Here is a 16,900-nt window from a genome sequence, read left to right as displayed (position 1 = left end):
CATCCGTTTGAGGATGATAAACAGATCACTTTAAAACTTTTTACATATCGCGAATTAAGCAGGACATAAATTTTATTCCTTGACCTGTAAGAATTACTTTTGTTATGTTCTAATATTACCTTTTTTATTGCATTGAAGAATCAAGTACAGTTATGTAGCATGCCAAAGCTCACACCTATGGCCCCATAATTCTCTCTATCATTTTTACTCACCCCAAATGTCCTAAACAAGGAATAGTATGACAGTACATGCATATGGAAGAATTAATTTCTGAATTATTTCACCCCCTTGTCTATGTTGATCTTTTCTTTATTAAATATTCCCTAAAACCTGGACAATTAATATATTTTTAAGTTTGAAGAATTGACCACCAGTTATTACACTCTTAAAAACTCTACTAAGTGTTGGATCTTCCTATTGTGCAGCTCTGATATTAGGTCAGAGTGATTTCATTGGGTGCTATAGGATTGTAAACTGTACTGATATATATGTTAAGTGCAGAAAATACCTGTTTTCACGGGTGCCGGATGACTCTCCAACAATTGGAATTCCGACGGTCTTTAGTTTGACATCGGAATCCCAAATGTTAAATGCCCAACAGTCAGGATCCCTCCCTTGTGGGGATCCACGACCCCATAGAGGGAGAATAGAACCTGTGGCGAGTTCAGCGAGCCACCAAGCCAGCAGCCTGGCTAGAGCTGTGAGGCTGAAACGGGCTTAGTAGCACTCAGCCCCATGTCGGAGTCCCGGCAGCTGGAATTCCGATTTTGGACTAATAACCGTCGAAATCCCATCTGAGCGTGATACCACACCCGTCCCCACTGCGCGCAAGTAATAGCATTGAGAATTCACCATGTTTAGGGAGGAGTATGTGTGCCGGGAATCTCCTCCTTGTTATCACAAGTTGCTGTCTGAAATGCCTGAAATCACTTCAGGCCTGATCACTTGGGGCCTATTCTGCAGAAATATAGTAATACTGCAGCAGGTGTCTTGTGATCTGCTGCTGTGTAAAAAAAGACGCAGTATCGAAGCATCTGCGCAAACATCAGCCATCTGAGTAACCCTCAGGTTTTTTAGAATGAAAAAATCTGTGTTAGAGGATGTAGACCAGGGCCAGATTAAGCTTTGGGGGGCCCAGGTCACTTTAGACAGGGGGGCCCCCTCCCACCTGTCATGAGACGCGGTCATTAGGTCTACAGCAACTAGGTCGACAAGCATTGGGTCGACACCACTAGGTCGACATGGGTCTATGTCGACATTGGTTTAGGTTGACAGCTCATTAGGTTGACACAAGCATTAGATTGACATGGGCAAGGTCGACAGTCAAAAGGTCGACATGGGGTTTTTCACTGTTTTTTGAGCAGACATGTGCTGACAGGCGGTATTTCGTGCCCTACCATCCACTAGGGCGTGCTGGGAGAATAAACTAAATAAAGTGCCATGCCCGAAGCATTGCGAGTGAAGAGAGCGATGCGAGGGGATGCGGTGCACTTTATACTGTGTCCATGTCGACAGTGTTGACATCCGGGTCAAAAAACTGTGAAAAAACCCACGTCGACCTTTTGACTGTCGACCTAATGCTTGTGTCGACCTAGATCCATGTCAACTTTGACCCATGTCGACCTAGACCCATGTCGACCTTGCTGCTTGTCGATCTAATGGCGTCGACCCAATGCTTGTTGACCTAGTTGCTGTAAACCAAATGATCCACACCCCCTGTCATTGCTGAATGCAAACTGCAGTGGAGACTATTACACTGCCAAAACATATGGTAATATATATATATATATAATGTGTGTTTACGGATACTGGCGGCACTAGGTGGGGTTTTTACAATGTATTGACAAAAATACATGCCAACCACAGGGGGCCCAAAGATAGAGGGGAGCATAAAGATAGAGGGGGGGCCAGGGATACTGACCCCTGTGCCCCTGCTTAATCCGGCCCTGATGCAGACCCTAGCCTTAGCAAGCCTAACAAACAGGGGCATACCCTCCAACATGACCCACTCCATTAGGTACAAAATGTTCTGCTCCTGGACTTCCCTGCCAGTGGCAGTTACAGAGGTTGGACTCCAGCATAGTCCACAATTCAAAGAGGGGGGTCACATGAACTGTCAGTGAGTCCAGGACAGTGATGTTTGGAGTGGCATTAGGTGTGGCTCCCCTTTTTGAACATTGGATTGTGCTGCAGCTCCATCTCTGCAACTGCCACTGGCACGGAAGTCCAGAAACAGAGCATTTTGTACCTAATGGAATGGGCCATGTTGGAGGGTATGCAGGGGGCCAACTTGCTTTGGGGGGGCAACTACTTTGTAAAATACTTATTGTACACGACCCACACCCAGATCCCGAATGGAAACTCCCTGTCACTTATGGGGGCAGTGCAACCATTGCTACTATTGTAAGAATGTCAGTGCTGATCTGTATCTATCAGGTGTACATACATCTCTGAATTAGACCTCTACATAACTCTGCAAATATATGATAGAGTAATAGTACATTTTTATTGCTGTACGCATCACCTCTGTAGCTTTAGCACATCTAATTCAGGGTTGCCGACTTTCTTTTTCTCCTCTCCGGGAGAAGCCCGGAGAGGAGAGATTCAGTAGCCGCTCAGGGGGCGGGGCTTAATCGTGAAATCACTAAGCCCCGCCCCATGCTGTTAACACAGCGAATTCAGGGATCTCCGTGGAGGGGGCGGGGCTAAAATTACGCGATTGTGTCATTTTAGCATCTGCCCCCTCCTCTGAGACCCGAGGATTGCGGCATTTTAATGCCGCGATCCGGGGGACAGCCGGGGTCCCCCCTGAATCCGGGAGGGTTGCCCACCCTTCCGGGGGGACGGGAGGGGGCCTCCATTTTCGGGAGACTCCCGGAAATTCCGGGAGGGTCGGCAACCCTGATCTAATTCAGCACAATTCTTTTCATGTATGAAGTTGAACTATTTAAAATATCTGTAAACTCTAGTACATCAAAGGACTCTCACTATTATCTGCAATCTCAGTTGCGCATGAGAGCTACTGGGACACTATCAGTTTCTAAATTACTAATTTGTTTCAGTTCAAAGTAGGTACAATCCTTCATCAATGGCTAAATGCAATTCACCAGGCATGAACAAATTAGCCTTTGTAATCTGCTCTATTTCTTTTAAGAGTCAGAACCCAAAGGCCTGAAGCCCAAGCAAGTACTGCAGCACCTGTCTCTCACACAATAAGTCTAGTTTTAATATGACAAAACCCACACAGGTCTGGTTTTCATCACCTCCGTCACAAGATCTACCAGATGAGAAGGCTACAGGCACTTTGCCACTGTGAGTGATTGGGTTTCTCCTGGTTTTACCCATGAACTTTAGAACTCAAATACTCTGAGGTTTGTTCATTAAAGAACACCAACCAGACAGCATACTAAACACTTAGGGGGGAATTTACTAAGATGTGTATTCTACTTCACATGTGGTGTTGCTATGGGCAACCAATCAGAATCTACTTCTTAATTATTTATCACCCTCAAGAAGATAGTAGACAGGATCTGATTGGTTGCCCCCTAGCAACATCACATGTTAAGCGGAATACACATCTTAGTAAATTCCCCCCTTATTGTTATGGCAATGCTGTAGATATGCTGTATACTGTACATAAAAAGCATAATAACAGACTTGCCAAGGCTTAATTCAGCTGATACAGTTATCTAGCATAGGTTTTTTTTTATAAACTTAAGTTATTAGTATAACTAGATAAATGCACATTAAATCATTTGGGCACACCATTTTCTGACCATGTATATCTGATTAAGAATATGCCTGCATTTATTTAATTTATGATAAATGAATTCAACAAATGAATAACTGAATTGTATGGAAGTAGGAAGAACTACTGTTTCATTTAGCAACAGACTGGATACATGATGATATAGACTTATGGTGCACATACACGCACCGATTTCACTGTGCTGTGAGTTTTGTACTTCAAGCTGCCATGCATTTTTGGCACTTGAAGAGGATACTGTACTTTGTGGGTGCGATGCGAAGCGAGGAGATGCGATTTTAGCCACTTTTTTTTTTTTAAGTTAATAAGTACTAATGGACATTGCATCGCATGTACTCCTGTACTGATGCAATGCGATGCAATGAAGCACAAAGAGTAGTGCCTGTAGATACTTTTTGTGCTTTACAATATTGTACCTGCGGGGACGCACATTGCATCGCATCCCCGCAGGCACACGGTGCGATTATCGCACATGCAATGCGTTTTGTACTTTAAAAGTACAAAACGCATGCGATAATCGCAGCGTGTATGGGCACCTTTGGAAGGATCGGTTTACATGGGTAAGAAGTGGTAAAAAAACAATGAAGAAGGGGATAGTGTGGTCTTTTCTTGTAGAGAACCCTTTTATTAGATTACATTATAAACCACATTGATTTAATTAAAATTCAGCAAAATCAAATGATTAGAAAGATATTTAATAGTAAATTGTACAAAAGCTAGGAAATGCGCAATTAAAATGCTGGCCTACTGCTGAAATGTATACATGAGACTTTAAAATAAATGTTTGTTTAGTACCTTATGTTCTATGCATGAGTTAAAGAAAAAACATAAACCAACTACACTCCCTCTATGCTTCCTTTTAGACACACAAGGCGAACACAGTTAATATCAAACAAAAACGCACAAGTATAGCATAACCACATGAAAGTGTATGCCTACTGTCACCTCACAGGAACATCTTCACATACTAAATGTGTGCCCCCAGGACCTCCATAAACTAGACAAGTGCCCCCCCCCCCCCCCAAAAAAAAAAACACACCTTCAGAAACTAGGAAGGCGCCCCCCCCCCCCCCCCCCCCCGAAGAAAACTTTCATAAACTAGAAGAGTGCCACCAGAATCAATCCCCAAAACTAGAAAGGTGCCTCCAAGAACACCATCACAAACTAAAAGTGTGCCCCCCACCCTCCGGGTCACCCCCATAAACTAGAAACGTGCATACAAAAACAACTTCACAAACTAGAAGTGTGCCCCCAGGAATACCGCGATAAACTAGAAGTGTGCCCTCAAGATATTTTTTTTACAAACTACACTTCTACACTGTAGAAGTGTACCCCCAAGAATTCCTCCACAAACTAGAAGTCGGCCCCCAGGAACACCTCCACAAACTAGAAATGTGCCCCCAAGAACTCCTCCACAAACTAGAAGTGTACCCCCAAGAACTCCTCCACAAACTAGAAGTCGGCCCCCAGGAACAAATCCACAAACTAGGAGTGTGCCCCCAGGAACACCTCCAAACTAGAAGTGTGCCCCCAGGAACACCTCCAAACTAGAAGTGTGCCCCCAGGAACACCTCCACAAATTGAAAGTGTGCCCCCCAGGCATGTCCTCATACACCTAGCATCTATATCACACATGAAACGAGACACCCACCACTTTTTCTTTGAATTTTGCGACTCATTTGCATAGCGGATGCAGCAGAAACACCACTCACACTGCATTAGAGATGCTGGACTGGGAAGTTAATTACACAGAAAATAGTTTTAAACATATACAAAGTTGTAGAGGAAGAACAAGGGAATATGGTGACAATGGAATATGGTGAAGAAAAAATAACAGCCGCTTCATCATAGAACTTTGAAAAAAATATTCAGATTCAGTTACACATGCCGCACCTTAAATTGGTCAGTACAAGCAGAGTAGTTACAGATGTTTTATTTATGCACATGCGAGCGCAAAAGAAACCTGGTGTGGCCGAGTCACCCAGGACCTTGTTCACTGAGAGGAGCTGTTTAGCACATCTGAAGCCACAGTATACAGTATGAGGACACAGATGAATAGAAAGGATGAAAAAAGCACACTTGTAAACATCAAATCTAACCTGTTACCCCTGTAGGACTTCCCCTAAACTAGAGATGAGTAAAGCCTCATTTGAAGTTTAATTTTATTAATGAGATAATGAGTTAAAGAGTACATACAGTAGTAGCTGTATTTATTACTTGTCACTAAAGTAAACCTGACTATTATTTGGTCAGTGCCTAAAATGTGCTTCACCACTGAACAAAATGCATCCCACTAAGAGCATATTCAGATTTCTAACTTAGACGTTCTCTCCACAGGAAGCAGTGGCGTCACTACCCAGGTGCTGGGGATATGACCCGAACCCAAGTATCACCCTCATAAAGGATGACAACATAGTGCCACCACTGCAGACAGTGGCAGAATCCTGCATCTCCGGGGATGAAAGCCACACCCCTGAAGTGCTGAAAATGGTCACCCGCGAGGCCATGCCCCCCTATACACAGGCCACATAGCCGCGACAGGTATGGCAGTGCAGAGTACAAACCAGGTGTCACCACACCTGGTGACGCCTCTGACCAGAAGCACTCCTAAGTAAGGGTGATGTGAGAAAAGGCAAACAAGGAGTGACAAACAGACTGACAAGAAATCCAACCTCAGCTCTTTGAATACAGAGTGCAAGACTTTATAATGTATCCCCATTATGTAAAAATGAGAAATATGCGGATTTGGATTTACTCAGATCTCAAAAACGCATCTTAGGGGTAAATTTACTAAAGCTTCTATAAATGAAAAGTGGGGATGTTGACCATAGCAACCAATCAGATTCTAGCATTTTGTAAAATGTGATAGATGGATGATAGCTAGAATCGTATTGGTTGCTATGGGGAAACATCACCTCTTTTCACTTTTAGAAACTTTGGTAAATTTACACCACAGTATCCATTGGATCTTATGTCTTTTGGATAGCCAAAACAAACTTGCACTTAGGCGAAAAAAGCTGAACAGGTTAATTTGAATACATTTTAAAAATATTTTCTTTAACAGTAAACGAGGACCATATAATAAACCCCGTGTAATACAGCATCACATACATTTTGTCTCATACAAAGTAACAATAAAAATATACCGTACTTATTCAAATTCTTAAACAATTATTAGAAGTTGCAGCAGTGAAAGCTTCATTAGTCCGTCAAGGCTTATTTTCTGCCTGTACAAAAGCAGGAGCCTCTCAGTTTCAATACATCCTTTCACATTTGATGGATTATCGCTAATCCTATTATTTGCCGATACTGTATATAGCTATGCTTTTAGTCAGTGCATATAGAATGTCTATCATTAAAATTGAAAATGTGCTGAATGGAGCTGTTCACTCATCACAGGTTACAATTTCAATGGCAATTCTCTATTGAATTGTTAATGCTTTATGTCTTTCTTTCCTTAATCACTTATGCTTCCATGGCTGACTTTTTACCTTAAGAAAATGAAAGTCTGATTGCGCGCGGTGGGAAATGCAGCTCCTTTATTTCATTTCATTGTTTGAGTTATTTGATACAAGCATTATTTTTTTATTAAGCGGTAATGATTGAGACGTTCTGACATTTCAATTACTCGTAGCAGGACTGCATGTTGGCAGGAACACAAGCTAATAAAAAGGGCAAGATTAATCCTGCATTTTTGGGCATTATTTGATTTTGAAAATGGCGTCATGGTTATTTTGAAGAAAAGCATAGTTTCTCTTTGAGAATGACCCTTGGAATTGTCTCCGCCTCTTTGCGCTGCCTGAGAAGTTCCAGTCATCACTGCTTAATGATAATATTGTTTACTAGAACCCCATATTTAAAATGCTGTTGTCCACACATAACTTCTCGTCTTTCCATCCATTATTTAAATGGATGTAGGTGTAAATACAATGGGTAAGAAACAAGTCATAGGTGCAAAAGTTTCATAACATTATGCGGGAAACAGTTAAAAGCGTGGAGAAGTCTACCGGTGGAGAAGTTGCCCATGTCAACCAATCAGCATCGACTTATCATTCTAAAACAAATTACTTTATAAAGCCTTCTCCATTGGTCCATTTCTCCACTCACTTCACTGCTTGATACATGAACTCAATTGGGAGGGGGCAGCTAGGTTGATACAGCAGGGGCATGATGCATGGTGGCTGGTTTAGCCAAATGCAGGGGGTTTATGGTGACTGCAAACCTGGCTACTTACCCACAGGGCTGGAAGGGACACCTGATTTTCAGGAGTCTCTCAGCATTTCTGGGTGAGCAGGCAAATATGAAATGCATGCGACAGAAGCAGCATCTATTGGTGGTAGCCCATTTTCGAGTTTATACAAATGTAGCTACAACTGCCTTCCCTAGTGCACATCCATGTTGCCAAATGTGCAAGAATGAGTTGCCCACTTTTAGTATCTGTGAACGCCGTGGTACTGAATAATGCATCATCATAACTTGCACCAGCCCTACAGTAGTTTAGTGTCCCGCCTAGCCATGGTCCCCTTGTCTGTGTGCCTGTTAATGCAGCCACTTGCAGTAACACCCACAATGAAGGGACCATTTTTCCTGCATTTCTAGTCACTTCCCAGTTACTGTGCAGGAACATACAGTACATCACTTTTCATTGCATTTCTGATACCACCTGTTCCTATTGCAGTGGCACCTTTAGGTATATACTCTGTAACACATGCGCCAAACTATTTCAATTCAAATAAAATCATTGAACTACAGTACATGAACATTGACATTGCATGTAGATTGCCTTGCTTGTACCAGATGACTAGTAACTTACAAATATATATCATTAATATTTTTTCTTACCTTGACTAAATATGCCTGACAGTCACTGACATAATCATATTCCAAACCATCGAAAGTATAATAGTGGCGATCCCCATAGACAGTGCACACGGAAGGACAAGGATAACTGGTACAGTTAAATATTCCTCTTTTACAAACACTATTAGAAAAGAGAAATAGTTTATGGCATTACAGTCATGAGCAGTAACTTGACTCTAAAGCAAACTTTCAGCATATTTCTTTATTGGAAACATTATACCGAACTTTATATGTTCACTTTATACTTAATTCCCTAAAGCAATGGCTCTCATACTTTTTTGAATCGAAAGCACCCTAGAGTATCACAATTTTTTACGGCACCCCAAGGTAAAAAGTTTTTTATTGTGAAATGCTGAAAAACATATTAAATTACCATATTTTTCGCACAATCAGACGCACTTTCTCCCCCAAAAAAGTGTGTGTGTGGGGGGGGGGGGGGGGAGTGTGTGCGTCTTATGGAGCGAATACTGCAAAAAAAGTGTGCAAAAAACTTTGCTGCACCAGTATCTCAGGAGCTGTAACAGAGCCCGCTCCCCCCCCCCCCCCCCCCCCCCCCACCCTGGTACTTGTCAGCAGCTCACAGAGGTTCGGGCAGCGGGGATCATGCAGTGTGCTGTGGGGTCTGTTCTGCGAATGGGATATCATCGATAAGGTCCCTGCGGCAGATTGGAACTAGTAGCACTACTAGTTCCTATCTGCCGCAGGGACCCCACCAAAGGACCCCACAGCACACTGCATGATCCCAGCTGCCCGGAACTCTGTGAGCTGCTGACAACTACCAGGGGAGGGGGGGAGCGGGCAGTGGGCATACAAGTACCAGGGGAGGTGGGGAGTGGGCAGTGGGCATACAAGTACCATGGGGGGAAGCGGGCAGCGGGCATACAAGTAACAGGGCAGGGGGGAGCGGGCATACAAGTACAAGGGGAGCGGGGGAAGGGGCATTACACTATTTGGTTCAAAATATTTTTTTTCATGTTTTCCTCCTCTAAAACTAGGTGTGTCTTATGGCCAGGTGCATCTTATAGAGCAAAAAATACGGTAAGTAGAAATTGTGCACCCAGTTTTGGGAACCACTTCTTTAAAGTCTCTTATGTGGCCTACACCCGGGGTGAAACTGCTGAGCGATTTGAGCAATGTAGATCGCTCAACACACAGCACTGCACAGCGATGTGTCAGTGCTGTGTGCTAAGCTACAGATGGTGCACCTGTTAGCCAGCCTTTAGAATCACCAGATTTCCTGAACTGGCGCAGGCTGGCGGACAGGAGCTCCATCTGATGGGGACGTGCGAGCAACTCACACGCTCGTGTGTCCCCATCAGCATGGCGGCAGGGAGCGGATTCCCTGCACGTCTCAGCTTAGGGTAGACGGGCAGGGCGAGTGGGGGGTGCGGGAGGCTACGGGGAGGACGGCGGAGCAGCAGGAGCCGGTGGCGGCTGGCTCTGACAGAAGGGGGCGTGCGAGCGTCTCATGCGTGCCCCTTCTGTCAGAAGGCGTACAGCGGCGGTTGGCGATTCTATCACCAGGAGCAGCTCCATTGACAGCTGCTCCTTCTGCATTTGTCAGGGCCAGTGTTCTCTGGTGAGAACACTGGTCCTGATCGCCGATTAACTAGATTAATATCCAGCATGCTGGATATTAATCACTATCGCTACACAAGGAGCAATGTTGGGGCATTTTCTAAGCCATCTAGTGAGATGGCTTAGAAAATGCTGTGAAATCGCCCCGTGTGTAGGCCCCTTTAGACTTAAACACAGTTTTGGTTTGGACAGTTATAGAACATCCAGTAACCAATAAGATCATCATACTGTGAACAGCATTTCCAATTATTTGAAATCTCTGATGCACTGTAACTAGCAGGAACAGCGCATTTATATTCCCAGTGTCTCTATGGCCCTTATTCTGATTGATGCGTACTTTTCCGCATACTTTCGGATAGCGTCTTTACGGCGTCTGCGCATGCGTGGAGAACGCAACGCGCATGTGCCACGCATTGACTCCGTACCTGTTCGGCCAAATCCCGTACAAAACTGTGCACCGCAATCAGTCTGGAAATATGGGCGTATTATGGGCGTCATGCGGAATGACACATGGGCGTAGTTTAAAAGTGGGCAAAACTGGGAGGAAACATGGGCGGACACGGGGGAGTACACTTATGTTGGGGGGCGTGCATTCGGATAGCACTCCGAATGCACGCGAACAAAACCGATAGAAATGTGCGGTGTCCATAAGTCAAGTATTGCTTTGCGGAAACCACTCGGTCTTGCGGTAGGCGAACGGAACGCCTAATGACTACAAGCATTAACACCTGAACCCAATACAATCGACTCCTTTACTCATTACTCACTAATAGGACGCTTGTCAGTGCTTTAATTGAAACCATTGCACTTCAATTGCTGTAAGGGTTAATGTGTGCAATGCATGTGTTAGGCATGGTTGTAAGGATATATTGGCATATAATTGATTCCAATTCCAAATAAACATTTTTTTATGAGGATAGGTAATTGAATAAGTGGGTCATGTGATGTATTGCAGAATAGACATAATAGTGGGTAGTTTTGCGTAAATACACCGCTTCCGTGCGGACGGACCGCTTGCCATCCGTTCGGATGCGGTATTCCCGTGCATACTCTGTAATACCGTGCAGAATCTGAGTGTTTCCCCCGCACACGCATGGTTTGTATGTCGTCCGTAAACACGCCCTGTTCTTAAAGAGTGAGTCCGTCCGAATGCGGAGGACACGTGGGCGTTTCTACGGACGATGGCCGCACGCGGCAGCACAGCGTGGCGTGCGGACCGCACCGTAAGAATTCGGGAATATCCGCATCAATCAGAATAAGGGCCTATGCTGCATAGGCTGATCCCTCAGGTCTAATAAACAAAGCAGTATTTCTCATTTCTCTGTATTTCACAGTGACCAGTTTTCACATAGGAATGGGTAATGCAGTCTTCATGCAGTGGTCATAGGAATAAGAGTTCTTCACAGAAGCCTGCTCATGCGGTCATCTCTAAATGTTTAAATATCTTCATGTTTTCATCAACCCTCTATGTTATATTATAATTATAACCATTTATTTGTGTTCCGTCAACCTCACAATGACTTTTGTTAGATAGCAGCCTGACAGGAAGATGCAGAGAAATCTCAGTTATTACAAATGATATATGTATATTCTATGACACAGGTTCTCAATGTCGGTACTCAGTGCATGGTTTGCAGGTCTCCTCACACAATCAAGTGAAATAGTTAGCTCCAACTATGGATCTTATAAAATGTGTCAGTGAGTAATGAGCACACCTGTGCACCTGCGGACTGAGTTTGAGAACCACTGCTCTATGAAATATGAAAGTAGAGCATGTAGTTGGTTCTAGATTTTATACTTAAGCCCGGAGCCTTCAGCAATGCCACTGATATAATACAAGGAAATGGGCATGCGCTGCGGAGACAGATAATCACAAAGGCGCTGACAAAAGTGGGTATCCTGACACCATTTCTATTGTACTAGTTTGCCAGCAGTAATGGAGTTATATACAAAGGGCACCTCTACAGTGAAGAGAATAAAGACCATCTTTGCAACGTAGTCTATTTTCTAGTGGCTGTAAAGCTCACAATACTCCAAAAGCCATTACATCTTCTTTTGCAGAACCAAACAAGCAGGCATCTGTTTGTCATAGTAAATTTACCACTCGTACATGTGGTGTACAATGTTGGAATATTACCATGGAACAAAACACATTAGCTGCTGTGATACAGTACAGTATGTGGATGCAAAATAGGACTTGCTTATTTAAACAGTGTGGTCACATACCATATGCACCCCAGATCTACGAGAGGTGAGTGTAGTTTCCGATTGCAAACATATATATATATACATTTACATCTTGTATAAATCATTACATCGCTCACTACATAGAGGGCCTTATTCTAGTTCACTCTTAGAGGCAAATTCCTTATTAGCTACACTACAGGTGGGGCAGATGTAACATGTGCAGAGAGAATTAGATTTGGGTGGAGTTTTTCTTCAAAGTGAGATCTATATTGCAGTGTAAAAATAAAGTAATCAGTATTTTCCCTGCACAGAAACAAAATAACTCACCCACATCTAATTCTATCTGCACCTGTTACATCTGCCCCCCTGCAGTGCACATAGTTTTGTCCAGCTAAGAAGGAATTTGCCTCTAAGAGTGAACTAGAATAAGGCCCTAAGTGAGTGCAGAGCCCCAGTGACTACCCAAGGAGGCATCTACTGTATCTCCAAATGCATAAAGTTGAAAACTTTTAAGAATGAAATAAAGATACAGATGCGGCCACGCTCATCGTGGCTACATCATGCCATGGATACAACTTGTATGTCATGGTGCACATGCACACCAGCGTTTGCGAACATCATAGTTGCACCCGCAGCCCATTACTTACACTGTGCTCTGAATGGACACTATTGGCCGTGTTGTAGCCACGATGAGCATGGCTTCCTCTGTACATACTGTAGATAGATGGAATTCTCTGTAACGTGAAGCTGGGGTCTGATTCCATAAAGTACAGAAGTAAGTAACTATGTGTCTGGAACAAACCATGTTGCCATACAAGGGGAGCAAACACGTTTATAATGTTTGTGTGCAGGGTAAATATTGGCTGCTTTTGCATTTAGCCCACAGATTTTAAACAGCTTTATTTTTACACTGCAATTTCAGTGTGAACACACCCCACCCAATTCTATCTCTGCACATGTTAAATCTTCCCCACCTGTAATCCAACATGGTCTGGCCTATTTTTGTGATTTATTTTGCTTTGTTAAGAAACCTGAATCAGGCCCTTAATTTCTAAAGCGTTGCAGCTGTACATTTCAGGGCTGATACAGAGTGTAATACAGATATGTTTGTAGAGTGTATACAGTATTACTTGTTTTCACTCTAAGGGGGTATTTATTCCGAAATTCCGCCTGTAGGAATGTCCCAGCAGTCTGAATCCTGGCCATTTTTGCCAGCTTCTGACATGATCTCGACAGTCGGTATTCAATGTTCTGACTGTAGAGTGTCATAAAGTCCATGGATTGGTGGAAAGGGCTGTTTTGTCAAAAAAAGGCCATGGATTTGACAATCCATGTCCGTTTACGACAATACTGACTCACCTACATAGGGAGGCGCGTCTGTAGCAGACGAATACTGAACTGCCGATATTTCCACTGTCGGATATATCAGCAGAAATTGAATACCATGGACTAAAGCCATGTCATTCAATTTCTATGCCATGGATTTAGTCTAATAGCATGGACTAAAATCAACATATGCAGTGCTGCAGTTCATTGGAATTTATATTTTAATCACCATTTAAAGACTGTATTATTTTATATTAGATGAACGTTTTTATATATTGCTACCTTTGACATATATAGTCCATGTACAAACTCAACCTACCATGTGTAACACGGTGTAGATATCACCTCTCCAGATAAGTATTCCCAGTCCTTCCATGTACATGGACAGCTATCTGGGACATAGCACTTCCCTTTATGCTCTGCCATGCTACAAAACAAGTAAAAGAGAGAACACACACAATATAACTAACGTTCTATAATCTTCTGATGCCATATTACATCCCTGGTACAAAATACTATAACCTTTTTTACTTACCCTGGTGGACAAATGCAACCACTAGAACATGGTGGTGATGGGACACATGTAAAATTCATAGCCAGGTTAGCACAAGTGATTTCACAATTAATCCCAGCAGAAGGTAAGCCAAGAACAGGGTTCCTACAATCGAAGTATATTTTTCCTTCTGGGCATGTGACACCTTCAACAGAAAGTGGAGAACTCTTGAACTGGTTAGTATTCATGGAAAAAGACCAGAAGACATTTCAGAGACATAAAACAAATGACATTTCATGGCCAACGTTTGGATGTAAGCCTGATTATGGTCCCATGTAACTCACATCCAAATATGTATCACCCCCATATTGGGGCATTCTGAGCAAAAGCTGAGGCAAATGGCTTCATGTAAAACTAACTAAAGTTTTAAATGCTTGTAAAATGCTGCAAATGAAAAAGGGAGGCGGGCCCAGGCTTTAACACCTGGAGTTATTCAAATAGATTCCCCACTTATCCCGATATTCTAGTTAACGCCTGTTAACTTATTGGCATATATTCAATGCCGTGGCGAGCGGTGACTGCGAGCAGGACTTTTTGCTCGCAGTCACCGCTCACCCTGTCAGTATTCAACTCCTTTTTTTGAGCGAGGGGGAATTTGCGAATGTGCCTCCAAAAGCTGCGAGAGCCGAGGCTAATTACAGCGAGTTTGCTGCACTAGCCGCGGCTCTCGCAGTTTAGGGGAATCCTCGCAGTTCTGTGACTGCGAGGATTCCCCCGGAACGTTGCATAGTGCGAGCGGCCGGCGCGGGGGTTAAACTGCGAGGATCACTGGTTTTCTGTGATCATCGCAGTTTAACCCCCTCGCCGGCCGCTCGCACCGGCATTGAATACTCACCAATGTGTTAAATGGGATTAAAACGGGTTGATGAGTTTTAATTCACAAAATCTTTAAAAAGTTCCAACGGATGTGGGCTGGAAAAAAACCTAGATAACTGCTGTACTTAGTCCTGGGGGACTAACTCATTTGTTTTCTTGTTCATATGTAATTAGGTAACATTTTGTTTCCTAAAAACTATATATCTATATATAGATATTGATATTGGAGCATTTGCAGTGACAAGTAAACCAAAAAAGAAACAAGGTACTTGTGTATTTTTGCGGCACCCATCGCATCGCATACCATAACGCATGCGATGGTATGCGATGCGACGCGATTTCGTTCGATAGTGTGCGATGGCATACAATTTTCAAATTGTATGGCATTGTACATGGCATACAATGCCATACGATGCGATGCGATTAAACATTGTATAAGCACCCTAATGGGTGCTTATACAATGTTAAGCACCCTAATGGGTGCTTACAATGTTAAATGCACCCCCACGCCACCCCCCCCACTATAAACGTGAACCCGAAGCGTGGCGAGCGTATCGAGCCCGCGAGGGGCGGCGGTACGCGTCCTACGACCTTTTCATACCCCCACTATCCACGTCGGTGTGGAGTTGAGAATAGAATAGTGTGGCGAGCGCAGCGAGCCACCGAGCCCGAAGCGTGGCGAGCGCAGCGAGGGGACGCGGATACCTGTGAAGCCCGCGAAGGGACGCGTTTCCCTGTGAAGGTATCCGCGTCCCCTTGCGGGGCTCGCTGCGCTCGCCACGCTTTGGGCTCGGTGGCTCGCTGCGCTCGCCACACTATTCTATTCTCAACTCCACGCCGACGTGGATAGTGGGGGTATGAAAAGGTCGTAGGACGCGTACCGCCAACCCTCGCGGGCTCGCTGCGCTCGCCACGCTTCGGGTTCACGTTTATAGTGGGGGGGTGGCGTGGGGGTACATTTAACATTGTAAGCACCCATTAGATTTTTCATCGCATAGGGGGTCAAAATCGCGTCGCATCGCATCGCATGCCATCCGGTACATGGCATGCGATGCGATGCGATGCGACGCGTTCATCGTACGATGTACATCGGGGGCGCCGCTATAATACACAAGTACCAGAAACAACTTTGCTACTGAACAAACCATGTTGCAAAGTAATGGTTAACAATATTTTTTTTTTTCTGTATGGAGAGAAAATGCATGTAGGCCGCTTTGTTTTTAAAATGAAATTTAGTTCAGCTAGGACATACGCCTTACCAATTATAAATCCATCTCACTTGTTAAGGTGCGTAAACATGTGGCGATATATCGCCTGGCTGTGTTTGAATATGTCAGTTAGGAGTTGATTGGCTGGTGCATTATCTTCTTACACTTTATCTCAACTTTATCTCCAGTTTATCTCTTCGCCAGGCTTAATACATCTGCCCCATTGCCCCCTTTTCATCGGCAATCAGAGATGGTCGCTGATGAAAAGAAACCTCTGCCGGCGGTGCCGCAGAGGTAATCAGCTAGTCGCAGGAGCGATTAGAACGGGGCAGAAACCGGGAGCGCGCACCCGGCGATAAGGGGCACACTCCCATCACTGGCAATATGGTCGCCAGCGACCATATTCCCAGCGATATCGGCCCCTATCGCTGCCGTGTGTACACGGCTTTACAGTTGCCTCACCTTCACTGCAACAGGGTTTTGGTAACATGCAATTACCCCAAGCATATACACACACACACATACACATACACAAACCACAAGGACTAACTAAGCAATTAGAAGTTTCAATTACAGTATCTTAAATAGTCTGTAATTACACCTATC

The 16,900-nt window shown here is 44.0% G+C and overlaps 1 protein-coding gene across 1 annotated transcript in view; it reads right to left on the bottom strand.

The window, feature by feature from the left end:
• The window catches only part of OTOGL (otogelin like), a 205,333-nt gene that overhangs the window by 114,451 nt on the left and 73,982 nt on the right, over window positions 1-16,900 (bottom strand). Inside the window, 3 exon segments of the mRNA XM_083182312.1 lie at window positions 8,609-8,747; window positions 14,037-14,144; window positions 14,253-14,415. Of these exon segments, the coding sequence (XP_083038438.1) occupies window positions 8,609-8,747; window positions 14,037-14,144; window positions 14,253-14,415 (410 nt within the window).

Source organism: Crinia signifera, chromosome 4 (assembly GCF_055691185.1).
Source record: "Crinia signifera chromosome 4, ASM5569118v1, whole genome shotgun sequence".
NCBI lineage: Eukaryota > Metazoa > Chordata > Amphibia > Anura > Myobatrachidae > Crinia > Crinia signifera.
The sequence above is the reverse complement of the archived record's forward strand: the minus strand, read 5'-3'. Positions and strand labels throughout refer to the sequence as shown.